This window comes from Thalia democratica, chromosome 8 (genome assembly GCF_965202585.1).
Source record: "Thalia democratica chromosome 8, ktThaDemo2.hap1.1, whole genome shotgun sequence".
Classification (NCBI taxonomy): domain Eukaryota; kingdom Metazoa; phylum Chordata; class Thaliacea; order Salpida; family Salpidae; genus Thalia; species Thalia democratica.
This window is the reverse complement of record NC_139172.1, coordinates 31,959,879-31,979,304: the sequence shown is the minus strand read 5'-3', so window position 1 is coordinate 31,979,304 and position 19,426 is coordinate 31,959,879. Positions and strand designations below refer to the sequence as shown.

Below are 19,426 nucleotides of genomic sequence, written 5' to 3'. Positions count from 1 at the left end.
TGACCTCAAAGCTCCCTTAACTGCTCCCTAAATTTATGTAATGGCACCAAAGGAAAATCCTGGTTTAAGCGATGTGCTTGCAAGATATATAAAATATAAATCTAGAGTTCGATTTTGAAATGACAGAAAACTTACAAACAAATTCAATGGCCATTGGAAGTGAACTTTATACATATATATCTAGAAAGGTTATTTCTCCCAGAAAGAAAAAGTTTAAATCAAGCGCAGATGCACTATTCAGCATAACTAACCTGATACAAAATGTGAGAATATTTATGCATACTTAAAGAAGCTTGTCGAAAAATTTAGTTTGGTACACAATTTTTAAAGTATACTATTATATAGTCTTAAGAATATAACTACAGGTTTCAAACCAGAGTTATAAATTTAAATAACTTATAAAAACTATGTATAAACAAACCGGTAGCAAAAATAGGCTTTTTATTTATTTTTAATTGTTATATTCTTAACTTTATACAAACAAACACAAATATATCCGCTAAACAATTTAATCCTAGACACGCAAAAAACGTCACCTTATAATATAAATACATTAGACTATAAATTTCAAGAAGGCTAAATCAAGGTGAATTTGGAAGTTTTTTTATTCTTGTTTTTTTTTTTCAGTTTCCACCTTCAGCCCAATGTGGCACCTGCTGTAAAATATTAAAAATGATTTAAATATAAATAAATAAAAAATAAAAATAAAACTACTATTCTTATAATTTACAAAAACAAGCTAAATTATAAACGGCCTTGAACAAATATTAGTGATTTTAAATAATTTTTAAGATTTCAAACGTTTGATGAAAGTATATTTTTATCAAGCACGTAAATTAATGAAATTAATAAAATTAAAGTCTTTAATCTTATTTCTGCAATAAAACTTCAGAAGTGTGAATTAGTTATAGGAACAATATACTAATTTAAGCCAATAATGTAAGACAATGAGGAAAAAAAAAAGACGTCTGAGATATTTTTTAAACATTAGCAACTAAAACTGCAAATTGTTAAAATTTGTATACATTTACTCAATTGCTTTGTTAAATATAATCTAGACCAGTTAATAACTTATTGATTCAAAATTGCTAACAATTGTAAAAAATTATAAATGCGTCAACTAATAAGGCATGTTTTGAGAAAAAATTCTCATAACATGAGTAAATTTTATTAAAGTTAAAAAACTTATTTTATTTTAGCTCAAAAGGAGTATTTCGATTTATGGTTTGAATATACTGCAAAATAGTGTGATGTAGTAATTTTAGTTTTAATAAAATTTATATGAATCATAACTTTGATTTTCTTTAAAATATCATTAGTATTTCATCAACACTAAGTATTAAAAAGTATTTGTCTTAATCAATTGAAATTTAAGCTAGATACTTATTGTAGTGAATTATAATAGATTCCAAACTCAAAAAAACTTAATCATTTTTTTAATTAAACCAAATTATTTCATGGTTACCACTCTTGAATACATAAAAGTTAGCCTGAGTTTAACTTGAGTCAGTCTAGGAATAAAACTGGAAAAAAATGTAGTAAGAGCCAAAAACTAAAAAACATTTACTTTTAATCAAACTAAAACTCATCTAAAACTTATAAAAAATAGATACTAATACTAATATTCGAAAGGAATTACTGATATTAAGAAGTTATTTAGGTTAAATAAACATAAATAAATTGATTTTAAAGTCAAATAGACTAGCCCAGCGATTCTTAACCTGGGGGTAAATTTTCCCAACATAAGTTATGTAAATTAATGTTTATTAATTGTATTTTTAACTTATAAGTTAGTATTTAACTGTTTTTTAATTTAAAAGCTGTTTAAATTTTACGACTTTTTATATTTTATGTGCTTGAAGTTCAAATACTCTAGTTTTATTTCCTCAAAGTTTATATACTGAAATGTAGTATTTACCTTCCAAAAAGGTGTAAGACATGAAAAAAGGTTAATAACCGCTTGACTAGCCTGATATTATGATTTTTTTAATCTAGCCCGATTGTGTGTGTCAAGCCTGATAAATTTACAAGTACAACAAACTAACAGAATCGTTAGATTTATCTTTTTGTTTTTTACTTATAACAAATTAACAGAATCGTTAGATTTATCTTTTTGTTTTTTACTTATAACAAATTAACAGAATCGTTGGACTTATCTTTTTGCTTTTAACTCATAATAAACTAACAGAATCGTTGGATTTATCTTTTTGTTTCTGCACTCTCCTCTCGGCGTTCATAGTCAACATTTGCGTTCTTTGCACCAACGTCTTCGTTTTGTCGATCACCTGCAACATTGTTCAATATGTTTGAGTATTTTTTGTTTAAAATATATTAGTAAGTAACATATATTTTGCTGTGGTGTTTCTACAACACGTAATTTTTGAATTTTGTTTTAATTTATTTTTAGGAACAGTTTAAGTTTAGTGTTACAATTTTTGAACAAATTTAGTTTTATTTATAATCACTTTGTTATTATGTATTATAAAGGGTTACCAAATATTTTTGGAAAATTAATCTGGAGAAATAATTTTTACTTAGTTAAAAGTAAACATTTTTAGGTCTATTTTTAGTTTAAAGTTTATTTTAAGGTAAAAAACAGTGTTAAATAGTATAAAAGCATTAAAAAGATACTATAAAGCTACTTCAAATGTGATTTTTAATAAAATAAACTTTCGATGTTGACAAAAAAAAAATTATCAATATGGTAAATTTTTTGTGTCAAATCAAAATTTTTCTACTTAACATGTTTAAAACTATTACTAATACTGTTTAAAATTCCAGGTTTTATTGCCTAAATTGTCAAATTCAAAGTTTTTCCAGGTTTCCAAGTTTTTTGGCAACCCTGATTATATTTACAATCACTGAGTAACTTTGTCTCATTGTTAAAAAATTAATGTTTCAATGTTTAATTTCAGAGCACATTTAAGTTTTTTTTTACGAATTACCTGTAGCTATTGCTTAAAGTTTCTATTATATTTTAAGGTGAACATAATCTAAATTACAATACATAACTACCAACACACATATTTCAAATCAGTAGTTTATTAAATGTCAAGTGCAATTGTAGTTTAACAGAGATATAGATGCAGAATTCAATTTCAAATTTTGAATCTTAGAAAATTAAATACTTACCAGAATTACAGACAAAAAAGTTTGCATAGGGTATAAGTAATGACCTTTTTTAATCAGCGATTTAGACAATTTAACAAATATAAATATATTACAAGACATTTAACACAAAAAATAATAATGCGAAACTTGTTATATCCTTTCTTTATTATTATCATAACAAGATTATATATTCAAAACTATTTGGCTGTAAACTAATTTTGATGCTAAAAAAATATAATAGACTTGTAAAAAAGACTAAGCTAGCTAACTATTTTATAGTATTGAAAATTCATAATAACTTCATACAAAAACTAAAACAAAATGTAATAATTTTACAAATGTGTACAGATTGTTGTGATATTTGAAAAGTAAATAATTTTTGAAAAAAAAAAAAATTTTACAAAGGATGTAATTTTCACGAACCTGGTCGTGAACGGACTTGGACGACGTCTCCATGACTACGTGGCCCCTCTGAGAGTCAATTTTGGCGTTCAGCCTGAACGGGGAATTCCTGATGAGGTTGACCACCCAGTGTTCCGCGTCCTCCTCCGACATGTTGACCTTCAGCGCCAGTTTGTCGATCGATATGCACTGTGGTTAGTTTTGTATAAAGTTAGTATGGAATGGTGTAAACGCGGAAGTAGTCTTATTGTAATAGCTGGTTTAAAGTAATAGTGATGTTTTAAGTAGTAATGCAGTGTTTAAGTAGTTGAATTTTGTCAATTGAAATGCACTGATGAAAAATAACTGGTTTGAAATTTTGCAAAAATATTATGAAGTGAAGTGCGGAGGAAACACTTGGTTGATCATGTAGATACAAGAACGTTATTTTAATTTTTGTTGATACGCTGTGTGGAGGTATATGCTAGTATGCAAATGTACAATATAAATATATTGTAAAAGTAGAACTGATATCAAACATTTCATCTTTATTGCAAAATATTATGTTAGACAACTCTTAAAGATCACTAAAAAACACAAGAACTTTTGGCTTCTTTTTTTGTTACAACAGTTCATGCGTATTCAAATTTCGGTAATCTACTACAGTAACCTCTCGCTTATTTACGCACATTGTGTCCACAGAAAAAGTGCGTAAAGATATGAGAGATCGTAAAGATATGAGAGCTACCAAGTATACTTACTATAATGGCTGTTTTTTGATATTGTTTCTAGTTAAAAGCAGACTGGGGACTTTCCAACTTTTTAAAATTTGTTTAATTTGTTTATAAATATGAAAAAAAGATAAAACTATACATTTATTGAAATAAAAAGGATTTAAGTTTTTATAAAATAAAAATACTTGTAAAAAAATGTTACTAATTTTAATAATAAGTAAATTTTATCTTTATTTATAAGTAACTTATTTGATACTTAACATTTATAAACTATTCTACTTGGCAAATTCAATTTATAATTAAGCATTTGTGTTAAGTGTAAGCTCTATATTTATTAAGTATCACTGCTACTTTTTGCTAGGAAGTTTCATTAAATTTCTTTTTAAGATGTTTGTTCATACATAGGGCAAGAGTGCTGTATTATTTGTTTGTGTTTTAAACTCTCATTATTTCATTATACTTACATTATTTAATAGTCATATTTCTTTCAGAATTTTAATTTAAACTTTTATTGTTAACAAAATTTCTGATACACTGAGGTATAACTAAATGTTTATCAATTAGTCAAGGAACATAAGTTTACAAAGTCTTAAGATATAGTGAGGTGAATTAGTATTTAAAAACATATTTTACATTAAAATATGATATAAACCTAATTTGTGTAATATTAAAAGGAATTAAATTTTTTTTTTAATTTTTAGAATTTTAAAATGCGTAACTAAACGAGAGTGCGTAACGTCACGAGTGCGTAAAGAAACGAGAGCTTACTGTATATGTTTGGATTATGAAAATATTGTTGTTCAGCAAAAGTTATAACTTTATATGACTTTACACATCGGTTAAGCAGCTAAAGAAATACTAATTAAGAATAACTTTTTTCAAACTTTTACTTAAAATCTGATTTAAAAAAAAAATTAAAATACACAATGAGTAATCATTGAAAACTAAGCTCGTAAGTATACATAATGGTAAAATTATTTTATATCTTATGACAATTTATTATTTTTCTTTCTCAAAAACTAAATATCAATAAAAACAGGACGCAGCCAAACTTACGAATTCGCAAAAAGTCTCATAACTTTTTATTTCTAATTTTTTTTTAATCAATCCAACTTGATTAATCTTACAAAATATAACATGTATATATCTTTTTTATTATCAAAAAAGCATTAATAATTTTAAACATCATATTAACCTGACGAATCCGAAAACAAAACTTCAAAACGAAGGTACTTTTATTTAACCCAAAGCAACAGAAAATTGAAACACTTTGATTTATCAAGTGACTTCAAACATAAATTCTTAATATTTAAGTATTAATTGTTTGTTATTAAAAACGCCAACCTGATGGATCCTGCAGAAAGTTTCGAAGACGAACTCCCTGGCGTTGTTCATGAACTCGTCGGCGATCGACGTCAGGAAGAAGTCGTTGGCCAGCACGCTCTCGCACTCCCTTAACTTCTGCTGCGCCCTGTCGAAGTCGAAGTTGACGTACAGGCACTCGATGAACTCGGTGACCGGATCCTTGTAGACGTAGCACTCCTGCTGCACCACCCTCGTCAGCTCCTTCATGGTCTGAAGGATGGACTTTTGTACAATTTGCAATTTCGTTAATGGGAGTTTGTTAGTGTGTTTTGTCGTGTTATAAAACAGAATGTTACTTTTGCTTAATTTTTTTTAACTATTAGTTCGGCAAAACGGTTTAAAACTTGAAAGCAATAGTTTAGTAACAACCGTTAGTTATGATGTTGCAGGGGGTATAAACTGTATGTCTCAAATGGAGGTGTTATTGATTTTCTTATAAAAACAGTTAAATGGAGCATAAAATTACAAGAACAAATTAAGGCAGTTTGAGCATGATCTCTCCTATGACGTCATCACGCGTCACCACTGATGACTGAATTATTGAAAAACTATTTTAAAAAAGTAGTGAAAATTCCTTGGAGTTTAGATAAGTTTTATAAACAAATAACTTCTCAAAAATAAAAATTAACAACAGTCTTACAAAAACCCCGCATACCTGTATTCTATTCTTGTTGCCGATTACAATTAAAAAAAACATTAACCATAAAAAAAATTATTCTACAAATGCACTGTCGTCAGCAGTCTTTATCATTAAAAAACTCAACATACCCGTCTCCTATACTTTAAACTAGTATATAAAACAACTTAAACTTATATGTATTTGAAAAAATATGTCAACAAATACGTTGCATTTTTTCATAAAGTACAATATATCTTAAAACACACTTATCAAGTACTGCTGTGTTTAACTAAGCTATAAAATACAATATTGACCTGTATAAAAGCTACATAATGGATATGTCATAATGAGTTTAAATAAAAAATGCAGACATTTTTTAATTGAATTTTGTACCCCAAAAAAATTACTTAATACATATTCAAGTCACCTGTCTCCTCTTCTTGTTGGTGATGACGGCGGCGGCAAGGTACCTGAGCATCCACGGGCACATGGTCTGTATGGTGTTGAGGTAGTGGTCCTTGTACAGGAACAGCTCGATCAAGTTGTCGCAGCCCTTGGGGTGGTTGAAGTAGACGAACAACGCCCAGTGCAGGAACCACGTGCGTTGCTGGAGGACCTGGGATAGAAATTTTGCGTAAAATAAACAGCACGATAGTAAAAATAGTTATGTGCAAGATTGTTTGTGTAAATTGAAACTGGCAAGGTTTTATTTTTCAATATTAGCCCTTTCAGTGCAGGGGAGAACATGCAATAATTGAAGAATGCTTGTTATTTATGAAAATATTTTATAAAATCTGCTAAACAATGAAAGCGATGACTCAGTATACCATCATAACTTCGTTTTACATGTTTTATAGTGAATAATGATACAAGTATAATGAGGTTTAAAAGATTGCAAAACGATCAATTTTTATTAATTTTGTTTGACAAAGAGGGCCCAGTGGAGGAGCCACGCGCGTTGCTGAAGGACCTGAGAATATGTTTAAAACGTAACAATAAATTTCAATAACCTGAGAGAATGTTCAAATCGTTTTGCATATTATATGTATTTAATCAAGTATAATGAGGTGATTGGTACATATGGTAATATTTTTGGTGTTTTGAATATGATGCAAAAATGTAAGCTAAGTGCACAAACTGGCAAAGTTTTTTTTTTTTTTGTTATTAGCCAGTCTACCAGTGTAGGAACCATGTGCGTAGCTGGGGGACAAGGTTTTGTGGTCGAAATTAAGAATATGAAAATAAATATTCATACACCCAAACTGAGAAATAGATTGGTTCTTAATATTTGCTTAATCAGTGAAAGATCATTTATTCGTGAAACTTTGTGAACTGTTTGTTATAAAGAGTACAATAATAGAAATTCTTCTATATTAAGTTCGCACACTGACATAATACATCGTATGACATGAAAATGGCTACCATACATTTAAAACTCATGAATGCCGAGTTATAAGGACTTTCTTTTTAAATTAGCTCTACTATCGAAACTACATTCTAAAATAAAAGGGACTTTTTGCTTTCAAAAAAAACATTAAGTTAAAATTAAAAAAGTGATTGTTTAAAATCAGAATTACTACTCTTCGAGACAAAAAAGACTTAAGCTGCATTAAGACTTGCTAAGTTTGATAAAGTTTATATGAAAACTGAAAAATATAATGTTAATCGACCTTACATACCTAAAGCTACCAAAATACTAACCTAGGACTTAATAAAATGTTTTTTTAGTTCAAGTCAAAAAAAAACTAGCAAAAAATATCAACAAAGTCTGAGTCAGACTGAGTTGTTTAAAGATTTAAAACCATTATGAGTTATCCTGAGTAGCCTAATTTATAATAGCAGGTTGGCCAACTTAAAAAAATAAATTAAAGAGATTACTACTTTATTTATACACTGGAATTTTTACTGTAATTAAGTTTGTTACTTTATGTACAATAATTCTACTGCACATGCAAATGTAAAAAGTTTATTATAAGCAGTGATGCTATTTGTAGAAAAAATAGACTTCTGATTTTATGAATGTCAGATTAGTGTATGAAACTCTGTATTTATATCTGATGAAGAATAAAACTTGTGACATAAAATTTTTGGACACCATTGTTTTAAAATATATTTTTTTTGTTATGCCTAAATGTTTTTTAGGTAATACTAAAACATTTTTGCTTTAATAAGTTGGCAGAATAACTGCATTAATAACTTTAATTAATAACTAACCATTCAAGTTTTATCAAAAAAAAATTAATATAATTGACTGGTCTTTATTACCACATTAATTGTTATTTATTTTGAACCACTGTACAAAAAAATATTCATATCTTTAGTTTCATAAAATACGAATAGATGAGAAAATAAATATACTTAAAGAGTATTTGTAAAAAGAATACTAAAAAGACTTTATTCATTTCATTCAGCTTTAAAGTGTACTGTATGTAAATACACAGTTGTTAAAACAAAGTAAAACTTTCAAACATTATCATAAACATAGATCGTCAACAAGAGTTTGAAATATAAAACAACTTTTATCACTACTTTATAAACATTAAACAGTACAGTAAGTATTTATGTTCTAAACGGAACCCTGCAGGGATGGAAATCATAAGAACTGTTTTATTAATTAAAACTCAGTTTTTGTATTAATATTTACTAGGAATTAACTTTAACTTTGTAATTCAATTTGGGTTGTAAAATTAATATTTTTTTAATTTTATCCAAATTTTTATGCCAATAAAACAATTATGATCGCGAGGACCTACTAGTGCTGATTAAAACTTGGAAACTTCAAAAAAAATTAAGTTTTTAATAATCTTTTGTAAATTTTGAAACTTATTAAAGAAATTAACTGCATTTTAGTATGTTTTTTACTACCTGCAGTGGTGGATGACTTGCTGTAGTTAATTAAATTCAAAAAATTTAATAATTTATAAACTAATTAAACATTGATAGAGAAGCTAAGCTTAGCAATTTTGAAACTTTTATAAAAAATATAAGTAATTTGCAATTGCATGTAATTTTCACCAAATCAATTAAAATACCTGCAATGGTGATGACTTACTGTTGCTTAATATAATTTGAAAAACTTAAATAATGAACAGTAATCTTTATCGTTTTGAAATCTATGTAAAAAATTATGTATATTCAAATTACTAGACAATTTTTTTTTATCAATCAAATACCTGCAGAGGCGACGACTTGCTGTTGCTGTCGATCAAATCCTTCAGTTTGTTCATGTCGTCGTTGGCCGCGTCCCACTCCTGGGTCAATATTGAACATGCCAGCTTTCCCCAGTACGAAGGAAGCGCTTTCTCGTTGCTCATGTCCACTAGGGCGCCGTAGAAATACAACATCTCGCCCGCGTCTGTTACCGTATAACGTAATTTATTATTTTACTGAGTTTAGTTCAAATGTTGCTGTTATTTTTAAATCAAATCTCTATTATATCTTCTGCTGCAACACAATAAATGATTTTTAAATCTTAGAAATACAACATCTCGCCCGCGTTGTTAAAATAAACACAAAAAATATGTTAGAAAATATTTAAATCATTAAATATATATATTTAGATCTCCTGCAGACCAGTGCACCATAGAAGTAAAACATCTCATGTCTGTAATAAGCATAATGTGAGAAATATTATAATAATTTACATTTTACGTGTTTCTTAATCACAGCAATGCTCGTGCTTACTAGCACGTCGTGAAAATGTGCCACTCTAGTGGTAATTGTCTCTTTTTTTACTTTCTTCTTTTTTTCGCAAGCGATATAAAGTTGATAGTCTCGATTAATGGGTAGTTCAGTACGGTGCAGTTTTTCTAGTCTCTACTTCATTGAGGGTCTGAACTCAGTGCAGCTTTTTGCTGCACTTAAGTTTTAATGGTTTCAATCTTGTTGTCAATACTTTTTGAGTTTGGTTTAAACATGTAGTGTTTAGTTTCTGTTATTCTAGTGTAATGTTGTGCAGTTTTTTATCATCTTTTCGGTTCGCAGCTTCATTGTAAATAAAATCATTATCACAAATTCGAACTCAGTAGAAGTAACTGTTTTGTTAAACCTTTAGTAAATATTAAGTAAGTCATTTTAGTTATTTAAGTCAATTATAAAATAAGCGTTATCTTGGGGACTTCTACTTTATATAAGTTAGAGCGCACGTTGCGTATTAAACCAGGCCAAAAATAGTATATAAATAGAATCTATCCCAGGTTAGCGTCATGATGACCCGGACGTCCAGTTATTTATAGCTGGAATCGAACACAGATACCTTCATTAAAATTTTTACGTTTTGTAGATGGTGACTTGAAAACAGAGTAAAATAAACCTTATTTAATAATATTATAAATTCGATAAATTTAAGGGCATTTATTTAACCCAGTCATCTGGTCTGTAAAGTTTTAAAAATGAGTTTAAAATTTCTAGTTGGAAAAACAACTAAGTAGTTCGAGTTTGTGAGAGATTTGTGTTGTTTTTTGCAAAAAGTAATTAGCTTTATTGTGTTGAATTTTATGTTAAAGTGGTTTGGGATAAGCTAATGGACATGTGTTAGAACTAAAATGTATTTGTTGTGTAGATATTATTGCTATTCATTGTTGAAGCGTTTTTTAAAATAAGTTTTAAACTTGTACGAGCAAGTTTAAACAAAAGTTTGTCTTATTTTCAAGTTGTTCCGCGTTTTGTCAAATTAATTAAATATCGTTCAATCGTTTTAAACATTTTATTAAAAATTAAAATGAAACTAAAGGCTTCTAATAATAAAACTTTCTTATAACAAAAAGAGTTTTAAACGTCTATAAAATTTAGCAACTGTAAAGTTTAATTGTTTTGTTTTCAAACAATCGGTTTAATTTGAACTATAACGGGTAATAAACTTTTTAAACTGCATGTAAAAAACATTGTTGTTTTTCGTTCGTCCTTGTAAAAATATTTGTATGAGGTTAATAAAACTTGTTTTCGAGTGCATAATCGGTTATTAAAGTGAAATTTCTTAAATTTATGAAGCTTAATTTAGTTTTATATTTAGCAACAATGTTATGTTCAAATTTTAAATTATAATATTTACAGTTTTTTACAATGACCTTGTTAATTGCTTGTAACAAACTTTATTGACTTGTTTTTTGTTGTTATACACTTCAGCTTACTTATAAAAACACAATTTTAATAAGGTCATTTGAGCTATTAATATCTTATTCAACATTTAAACGCTAACAACAACTTTGTTTTTAACTTTCTTAGAATGTTAAAGTTTTATAAATTAGTATAAAGTTCAAGAGCTATATATTTTTACGAAACAAATTTAAGCTTTTGAAATGAATATAATTGTTTGTTTGGTCAACTAATTCGTGTAAAATGTGAAATGTTTTTTATTTTAAAGCTTGTAGAGAATTACTGTATATTGATTGGAGCCATAAATGTTTTTCAAGTATTTTAAAACATACAAGACTTTTAAGATAAAAATAAATAGACTAATCGACTAATGAAATGTTATTGCTAACTAAAAGCATGTAACTTGTTACTTTTTTTATGTTTTAACTTGTTTTTAAAATTGATATAAAGTAGTGTTACGTATTTCTATTTGGACTTTCGCACGAACGGCCCGAGAAACGAATCGGCGAGGAGCGGTACGAGGAGACCGATCTTTATGTACGAGGAGAGGAACGAGGAGATGTACGGAGAGACGGATCAGAGGATTCCGTAGCGCCAAGAGACCGCTGGTTGAGGCAGGAGACGGTTCCGTAGGGCCAAGAGACCGCTGGTTGAGGCAAGGAGACGGTTCCGTAGGGCCAAGAGACCGCTGGTTGAGGCAAGGAGACGGTTCCGTAGGGCCAAGAGACCGCGGGTTGAGGCAAGGAGACGGTTCCGTAGGGCCAAGAGACCGCTGGTTGAGTCAAGGAGACGGTTCCGTAGGGCCAAGAGACCGCTGGTTGAGGCAAGGAGACGGATTCCGTGGCGCCAAGAGACCGTTGGGTGAGGCGAGGAGACGTATCAGCATAAACCGGTCAAACGACGTGGAGATGTACAAGGGCGGAGCGAGTTCCAGCAGCAAAGAATTTAAAAAAAAAACATTTGTCTGTCATTTAGAAAACTGTATTATACTTTTATTAACTTTGTGTATTAAAAATTAATGCTTTTTAAACTAAGGAGATAAAAGTCGGCGGTCGTTTTTTCGTTAATTTTTCTATATAGGGAGTTTTAAGCATTCTTACAAGTGTTAAATAATATGAATAAAAATTAATGTTTCTTTTTCGGAAAACCAAGAAAAATTTTTTAAAGTCCGAGGGTAAGAGGAGAAAATGTGCCACTCTAGTGGTAATTGTCTCTTTTTTTACTTTCTTCTTTTTTTCGCAAGCGATATAAAGTTGATAGTCTCGATTAATGGGTAGTTCAGTACGGTGCAGTTTTTCTAGTCTCTACTTCATTGAGGGTCTGAACTCAGTGCAGCTTTTTGCTGCACTTAAGTTTTAATGGTTTCAATCTTGTTGTCAATACTTTTTGAGTTTGGTTTAAACATGTAGTGTTTAGTTTCTGTTATTCTAGTGTAATGTTGTGCAGTTTTTTATCATCTTTTCGGTTCGCAGCTTCATTGTAAATAAAATCATTATCACAAATTCGAACTCAGTAGAAGTAACTGTTTTGTTAAACCTTTAGTAAATATTAAGTAAGTCATTTTAGTTATTTAAGTCAATTATAAAATAAGCGTTATCTTGGGGACTTCTACTTTATATAAGTTAGAGCGCACGTTGCGTATTAAACCAGGCCAAAAATAGTATATAAGTAGAATCTATCCCAGGTTAGCGTCAAAAATACAACATCTGGCCCGCATATATTATTAAGAACAAAACATAATTGGTGGTGAAAAGAAATAGGATAGTTGTAAGTCAGGGTTTCTCTAACTCATTTTCATAATTGCTAAGTACATAAATCAAAAAAAAAACAATCTCCTCCCTTTATTGGATATTGCACTGTTACTAGTTAGTCACTGTTACTAGTTAATTACCCAAGTGCTTTTAGGGCCCTTTGCTAGTTGCCAACTTTAGGAAACCCTGTTGTGTTAGTTTAAAAGGTAAATGCTAGTTAAAAATAAACATCTGAACAGGTCAGATAAACCAAAAATTAATTTTATTGATTTGTCTTTTATAACACAAATAATTACTTACGGTAACTATACTATGAACTGACAGTTTGCTAATAGACCAAAACCTATTTTTTGACAGTAATATTTCAAACTACACTGCTATTATAAAAAGTTAGAAATATAAGATCAACTAATGTTTCATGTGTGTTTAATGTTTATGTTAATCAAAATATTAGCAAATGCTGATATTCATATGTAATCATAGTTTTAAAAAGTAATTCACACAACTTGAGTAGTATTTTAATACACATAGGCATAGTATGTTAGTTTAAGTTTGATTAATGATGATAATACATTTTAGAACTCAAAAAAAAAAATACTAACTTTTCTTTTCGTAACTGCGATCTTGCTTATTAATTACAAAATAAGACTATACAATAATATGAACAAACAAATTGTATTGTATTCTACTTGATATTTGAAGATATGTTTTAATTAATTCAATTAAATTTTTAACTACAATTTTTTTTATAATTCCAATTATGTTTTTGTAGCCGAGCTGAAACTTTGTAAGTTAATTATATTTAATTTAACTTATCACTAACTAAATAGTCAACACATTGAACTTGTATTAATCTATAAAATCAGCTAAAAATTTCTTACAAACAAACAAAACAGAGTAGTTTTCACAGAAAGTTATCAAACTTTTTATATACCTTACTTATATCAATTAAAGCTCGTTACGAACCATAGTAGTTTCAAAAAACTATCATTTCTACTTATAATACACTTAACTTAATACAAACCTGAATAACTATCAAAGAATAAATATTTTCAATAAAAACTTGCAACACATACCGGAGTAGTTACCGCAACTGAACTGGAACATGGCGTAGTCGTAGATGGCGGGCAAGTCCCTCTCACTGTTGAAATTGTGGTTTTTGACCAGGTGGTCCAGCAGTGTTTTTCCCTCCCTCGTCGATTCCATCTGTGAGGTTTCAAATGTTAAATATCCATGTACTAACACAAAATTCATTGTTGTCTGTTGATTGTAAATTTGTTACTTGCTCTACACCAGGTTTTTATATAAACAGGTAATAAAATTAATTTGTTGACCGTGTTGAAATTTTATTAACTATATACTTTATTATTGTATAAATTTCTTATCAATTTATTATAACTCAAAGATACAAAAGTTTGTATAAATCTTATTTGTTTTACACTTGACTATTGTCTTCATGTTCCATCTGTAAACCTTATTTTCATTTTAAATGCAATAAATTCCACTCATAACATTAGTTTATATGTTCTTTGTAAAATACTATTTAACTTTATAAAAATGATTTTTCAAACAAATAAGACGGTCTACACCTGAATTGTTTCTTTAAAACTAATAATAACTGTGTTTAATTTTTTTGCAGTATTATACTACCAAGAAATAAGTGTATTGTTTTTGTTTTATATATTTTATATAAGGAACTACAGTTTAACATCAAACATTTAAATTATCTTTTTTATTAATAAGTATGAACAACAGAAATTTTAATTTTTTGAAAAACGCAGATTTACGTGTTAAAATTTTAAAATCTATAAAAATAAAAGTAAAAAACCATGAACTGATAAAACTACTAGATAAACATACAGAGTAAAAATTTATGCATTTGACAAGTTACGCTTGAATGTTTTATATTACTAAAAACAATAATATTCTGATTTATAATTTTTCATTTGAATAAAACATAATTGAACAACTAACACAAATGTACAGTTATAGCAAGGCAATACTTATACATATGGATTATTTAAGTTCATATTAATTGCGTTATTATGATCTTCAGACTAAAAACATGTGAAAATTGATAACTTATATTAGTAGTCGGCACGCTACTTCGAATCCGTAAACCCTACATCACAAAATTAAAATTCTGTGCACCCCAATTTGCATTCTTTAGCGCGGCTAGTGTTTAAGAATATGTAAACACTTTTAATTGTTTTTTTTTTCTAATAATTTGGTAACACCCAGTAAATTTTTACACGCTAACTTTAAAATTGCCATTCTACCCAATCCATTTCAATAAAAATTTAATATCGATAATCTAATTTTATAACAACATTTTACTTGTATCATCCAGGTCTAAAATACTAACTCGATTAATTTAATATATTGCCACTACCCCAATTAACAATCAGTAGTCTTGGTACTTTTTATTAAATGGTAAAATTAAACATTTAGTTAAGTTAACTTAACAGTTTTTTTATTAAGCGATTACTATCTGTGTTTAACAAAGGTATTGCTACGAACAAATTCATGTACCCCAAAATAAGTTTCATGCACCCCAAAAGTCTCGAGCACCCTAAAAGAAACTTCATGTACATTAGTGTGCACCAGTGTACACCGTGCCGACTACTGACTTATATAATTAGTTATTTATAATTCATGAAATATGTTACATGATATAATCTTCATAATTAAATGATAGTAAATTTGAGTTAGAAGACTATTTAATACAAAAAGTATAATGTAAACTAGACAAATATGTTTTATAATTTAAAAAAAATTATAAACCTAGGTATTGCTATAGACTTACACTGTAATAACTAAGTAACAGTCATAGAAAATAGACACTAGAAGAAATTTAAAGTTTAACAGTTATAAACTTCACTTAACTTTTAAATAAATAAAGTTTATCGGAAAGCTAGACACTACTAGTTTATGAAAATAAAAGTCAGCTTTAAATTTTCAAACTAACTCACAAATAAAAATAATAGTTCTTTTTGTATCATATGGAGAAGTAATTAAATGTAACAAAAATGTTATCTAAATGACTCAAATCCAGTTATTAATATTACCAGCATGGATTGAATAGCTATAATGTATTATGAGTTTTCAAATTAATTTGAAAGTATTTCTTTTTCTTTAGCTTACAAATGTTACCTTTAGTTTGAATTTCATTTGGTAAACAAACATCATACAAAAATTTCTATTACTTTAATAATTAAGAGTTCATTCATTTTATACATAATTACCTCGTTTAATTAAAAACGATCTCACAAATACCAACCTGTCTTTTGAATTCTTCGTTTGCAAACATTTCTTTGATGTGGTTGACATTCCTGGAGTGGTAGTCCAACTGCTCGATGACAACCTCTCTCTGTTCATCAAAAGACGCTGGCACTTCCTGTTTGTTTGTATTGAGAACATGAAAAAAAATATGGTATACACTTGTTAATCAATAGAACAGCACGCTGCAGTTTGGTACTTTCTAACGATAAATTTTTGTATACGTTTTTGTGTGGAAGATGAAATCAAGAAAAACTAGATGTACCTAAAGCTTATACATATCATGAAAATTAAAGCGGCTTTTTACATAAAGTAAACCTTAGTTATCCTAAATAGTTAAATAATACTTTGGATTTAACTGTATTAAATAAAATTTTGGTTAATAAGAAAAGTAGTTTACTCAAATTTTGTTTTATATTGTAGAAATTATTTTTAAGTTAACATAATAGTTAATCTTTTACAAAGCTGTAGTCAACTAATATAAATATTCAAACAGCAAACATAATTTTAAATTACAGTTGAAACATAATTAATATTGATTATTATAGTTTGTTGTGCTTAAACTGGAGTTTGAGTTAGATTTTCGGAATTTATACAGAATTCACATGTAACTTACTTATTGAAAGTTTATGCTAAGTAGCTAATTTAAACTATCTCAAAATATTTTTTACAAAATATTAATAATTTAATTAAATTTAAGAAGCTTATTTTGTGAAAATTTTCAACTATATTAAAAACAATATAAAATACAACTTGATTGGTTTTTAATAACTCAGTTACAAACAGGCACTGTTAAATAATTGTCAAGTTAATTCACAACAATCATTGCTATAATTTATATAGTTTTCAATGTAACATTTAAAATAAGTTATTTGTAACCAATACTTAGAACTAGTTAAAATTCAAGACAACATGAACAATGTAAACAAATTTACAATACATTGTTTAAGTTTTGTAAATACTAAAATTATTTTCATACAAACACATTTGACTTTTAAATATCAGATTTTGTTACGCAGCGCAACTGCCAGTATTGGTGGACAAGTATTTCTTTCTTTTCTCAACATCCAACAACAACTTAACTCATTCTCACATTTATCAAATAGGATCAAAAATTTATAAGTTTATTAACTATTGAAAATATAAATTTAAGGCAATAGTAAAGGAAAAACCTTGTTTTTTACAAGTTTATTTTATTTTATAGAGTTTTTTCTAAGCTTCAAGATGCTTTTTATCGTTTTAAAAAATTTGAATTATTTATTGAGATATGACCAGTCAAAGTCGGGCCGCATAATAGGTTCCCTATGGGGAGGGAAAACTAAAACAGCGGAACAAAAGAATTAACAAAAGATTCTAGCAAAACAAGTTCACTAGAATAAATAATAAAAGCAAATTAACAGTGTCCTTTTTAATTACACTAACACATGTTTCTGTGTGTTAACGGAATAAACACTTTAACGGGGCTATGAAAATGAAGGAAGTAGTGTATTCAAAACCTTCAAATTACGTTAGATTCAATTTTGCATTGTGATATCATCTCAACAAAATTCATTCTCACCTGATCGGGGAACACGGTCTGGAAGACGTCCTTGGCGAAGTCCACCATGTTGGTCTTCTTCAGCAGCTCCAAGCGGGCCACCTCCAAGTCCTCCTTGTTGAACACGTCCCTCTCGCAGTTGAACTCCAAGAGGGGGAAGGCCAGGTGCCTGACATGTAAGTATTTACAAATGTTAACTATGTTGATAGTTAAATTCATGAAATTTTGTTTTGTTTCAGACTTGATTATTCTTGTAGTTAGTTAATTAATGAAACATGACCAAGAGATATATTTTTGATTGAATCTTAATGCAATAGAATATTTAAATAATTTAAGATATTTATTAACCTGTCCAAGTAGAAGGCGATCTTCTGGGTCAAATCAAACTGAGCGGGGTCTATTTCTTCTGACATTTTCCTAATTTATTCTACAAAAAAGATTCTGTAAGCAAAGTCTGTTTTAGTTTATTAAATTCTAAATTAAATTTTAACTAAACAAGGGATTAATACAACACAACACAATTAAAAAAAACATATTTTAAAATGTTTTCACAAATAAATTTGTACTACCAGACTCTACTAGGCTTTTAGTAGAAGGTAATTTTTAGAAAAACTTAAAAACCAGTTTTTTGTTAGATATTAAGAGATGAAAAAGTTTTTTTTTCAATATGTTTATTTTGTCAATGTTTAGCTCTACTATTTTACTTTTAAGTAGTAATTGTAACTATAAATTAAAATTGTTGGGCTTGAAAGTAGCTTCACTGTAATAAATTACTTAAAATTTTATTTGAGTGCTGTAATAAAGTTTTATGCTAATACTTAAATCTGTTTAGAATTTAGAAACTTAAGTTGTGGTCATAGGGGGTACACCTTGATTTTTACACATTGATTTTTTTAGAGTTTCATCTGAGCCGGCAGACATTTTAAACTACTTATAAATTCCAAGTATTTTTGAAATATAAGCAAATATCAAAGTCAGTGTGCTCAATAGCATCCTAATGAAAGGTGCAAATCAAAAACACAAAAAAAAAATTTTTCATTAATAATCTATCTTCTCCTTCATTTTTTAACCAAGCTTCTTCAAATTTTCACAAAAAGATCATTATTAATTTTCATATTGATTAAATGCATGATTTTTGTTTTAATTTATTTTAATAAAACTTAATAAAAAACTAATTTTATTTTTCAATCTAAAATGTTAAGTTTTTAATAAATTTTTTTCAACTAAAAAATGCATGTTTCCTTAAAATTTGAGGTTTTAAGCTTTAAAAATTAGAAAGATAAAATTTTTGTGATTTTTAAAGTTTCTGATAAATTTGATAGTGAAAAACTTGCTGTCTTCACGTTTGTATCAGAAAATTTTGACAGAAATAACAATGTTTTGACAACATAAAAAATCTAAAAAAACTGGCTTTAATTCAAAACTAGATTAAAGTGAAAACTTTCATAAGAGCCAATGTTATTTTTAGTAAAAACTACAAAAAAATGGACCCCCTATGGCCTTAAATTTTAATGTTGAAAATATCAATTATAACATAAATGACAAAAGCATGTTA

The 19,426-nt window shown here is 28.1% G+C and overlaps 1 protein-coding gene across 2 annotated transcripts; it reads right to left on the bottom strand.

Moving 5' to 3' along the window:
• Positions 1-424: 424 nt before the first annotated feature.
• On the bottom strand, positions 425-18,326 carry LOC145842714 (eukaryotic translation initiation factor 3 subunit E-B-like). 2 transcript variants are annotated; one of them, XM_082950191.1, is made up of 10 exons: positions 18,220-18,326; positions 17,893-18,040; positions 16,336-16,452; positions 14,132-14,261; positions 9,384-9,565; positions 6,638-6,826; positions 5,571-5,801; positions 3,535-3,702; positions 2,187-2,285; positions 425-656 (listed from the first exon to the last, which is right to left on the bottom strand). In XM_082950191.1, the coding sequence occupies exons 1-10, from the start codon at positions 18,282-18,284 to the stop codon at positions 624-626; spliced, it is 1,362 nt and encodes a 453-aa protein (XP_082806317.1). In that variant the 5' UTR covers positions 18,285-18,326; the 3' UTR covers positions 425-623. The 2 variants fall into 2 exon arrangements, with proteins under 2 accessions (XP_082806317.1, XP_082806318.1); XM_082950192.1 differs by having other exon boundaries at positions 425-653.
• Between the last annotated feature and the right edge of the window lie 1,100 nt (positions 18,327-19,426).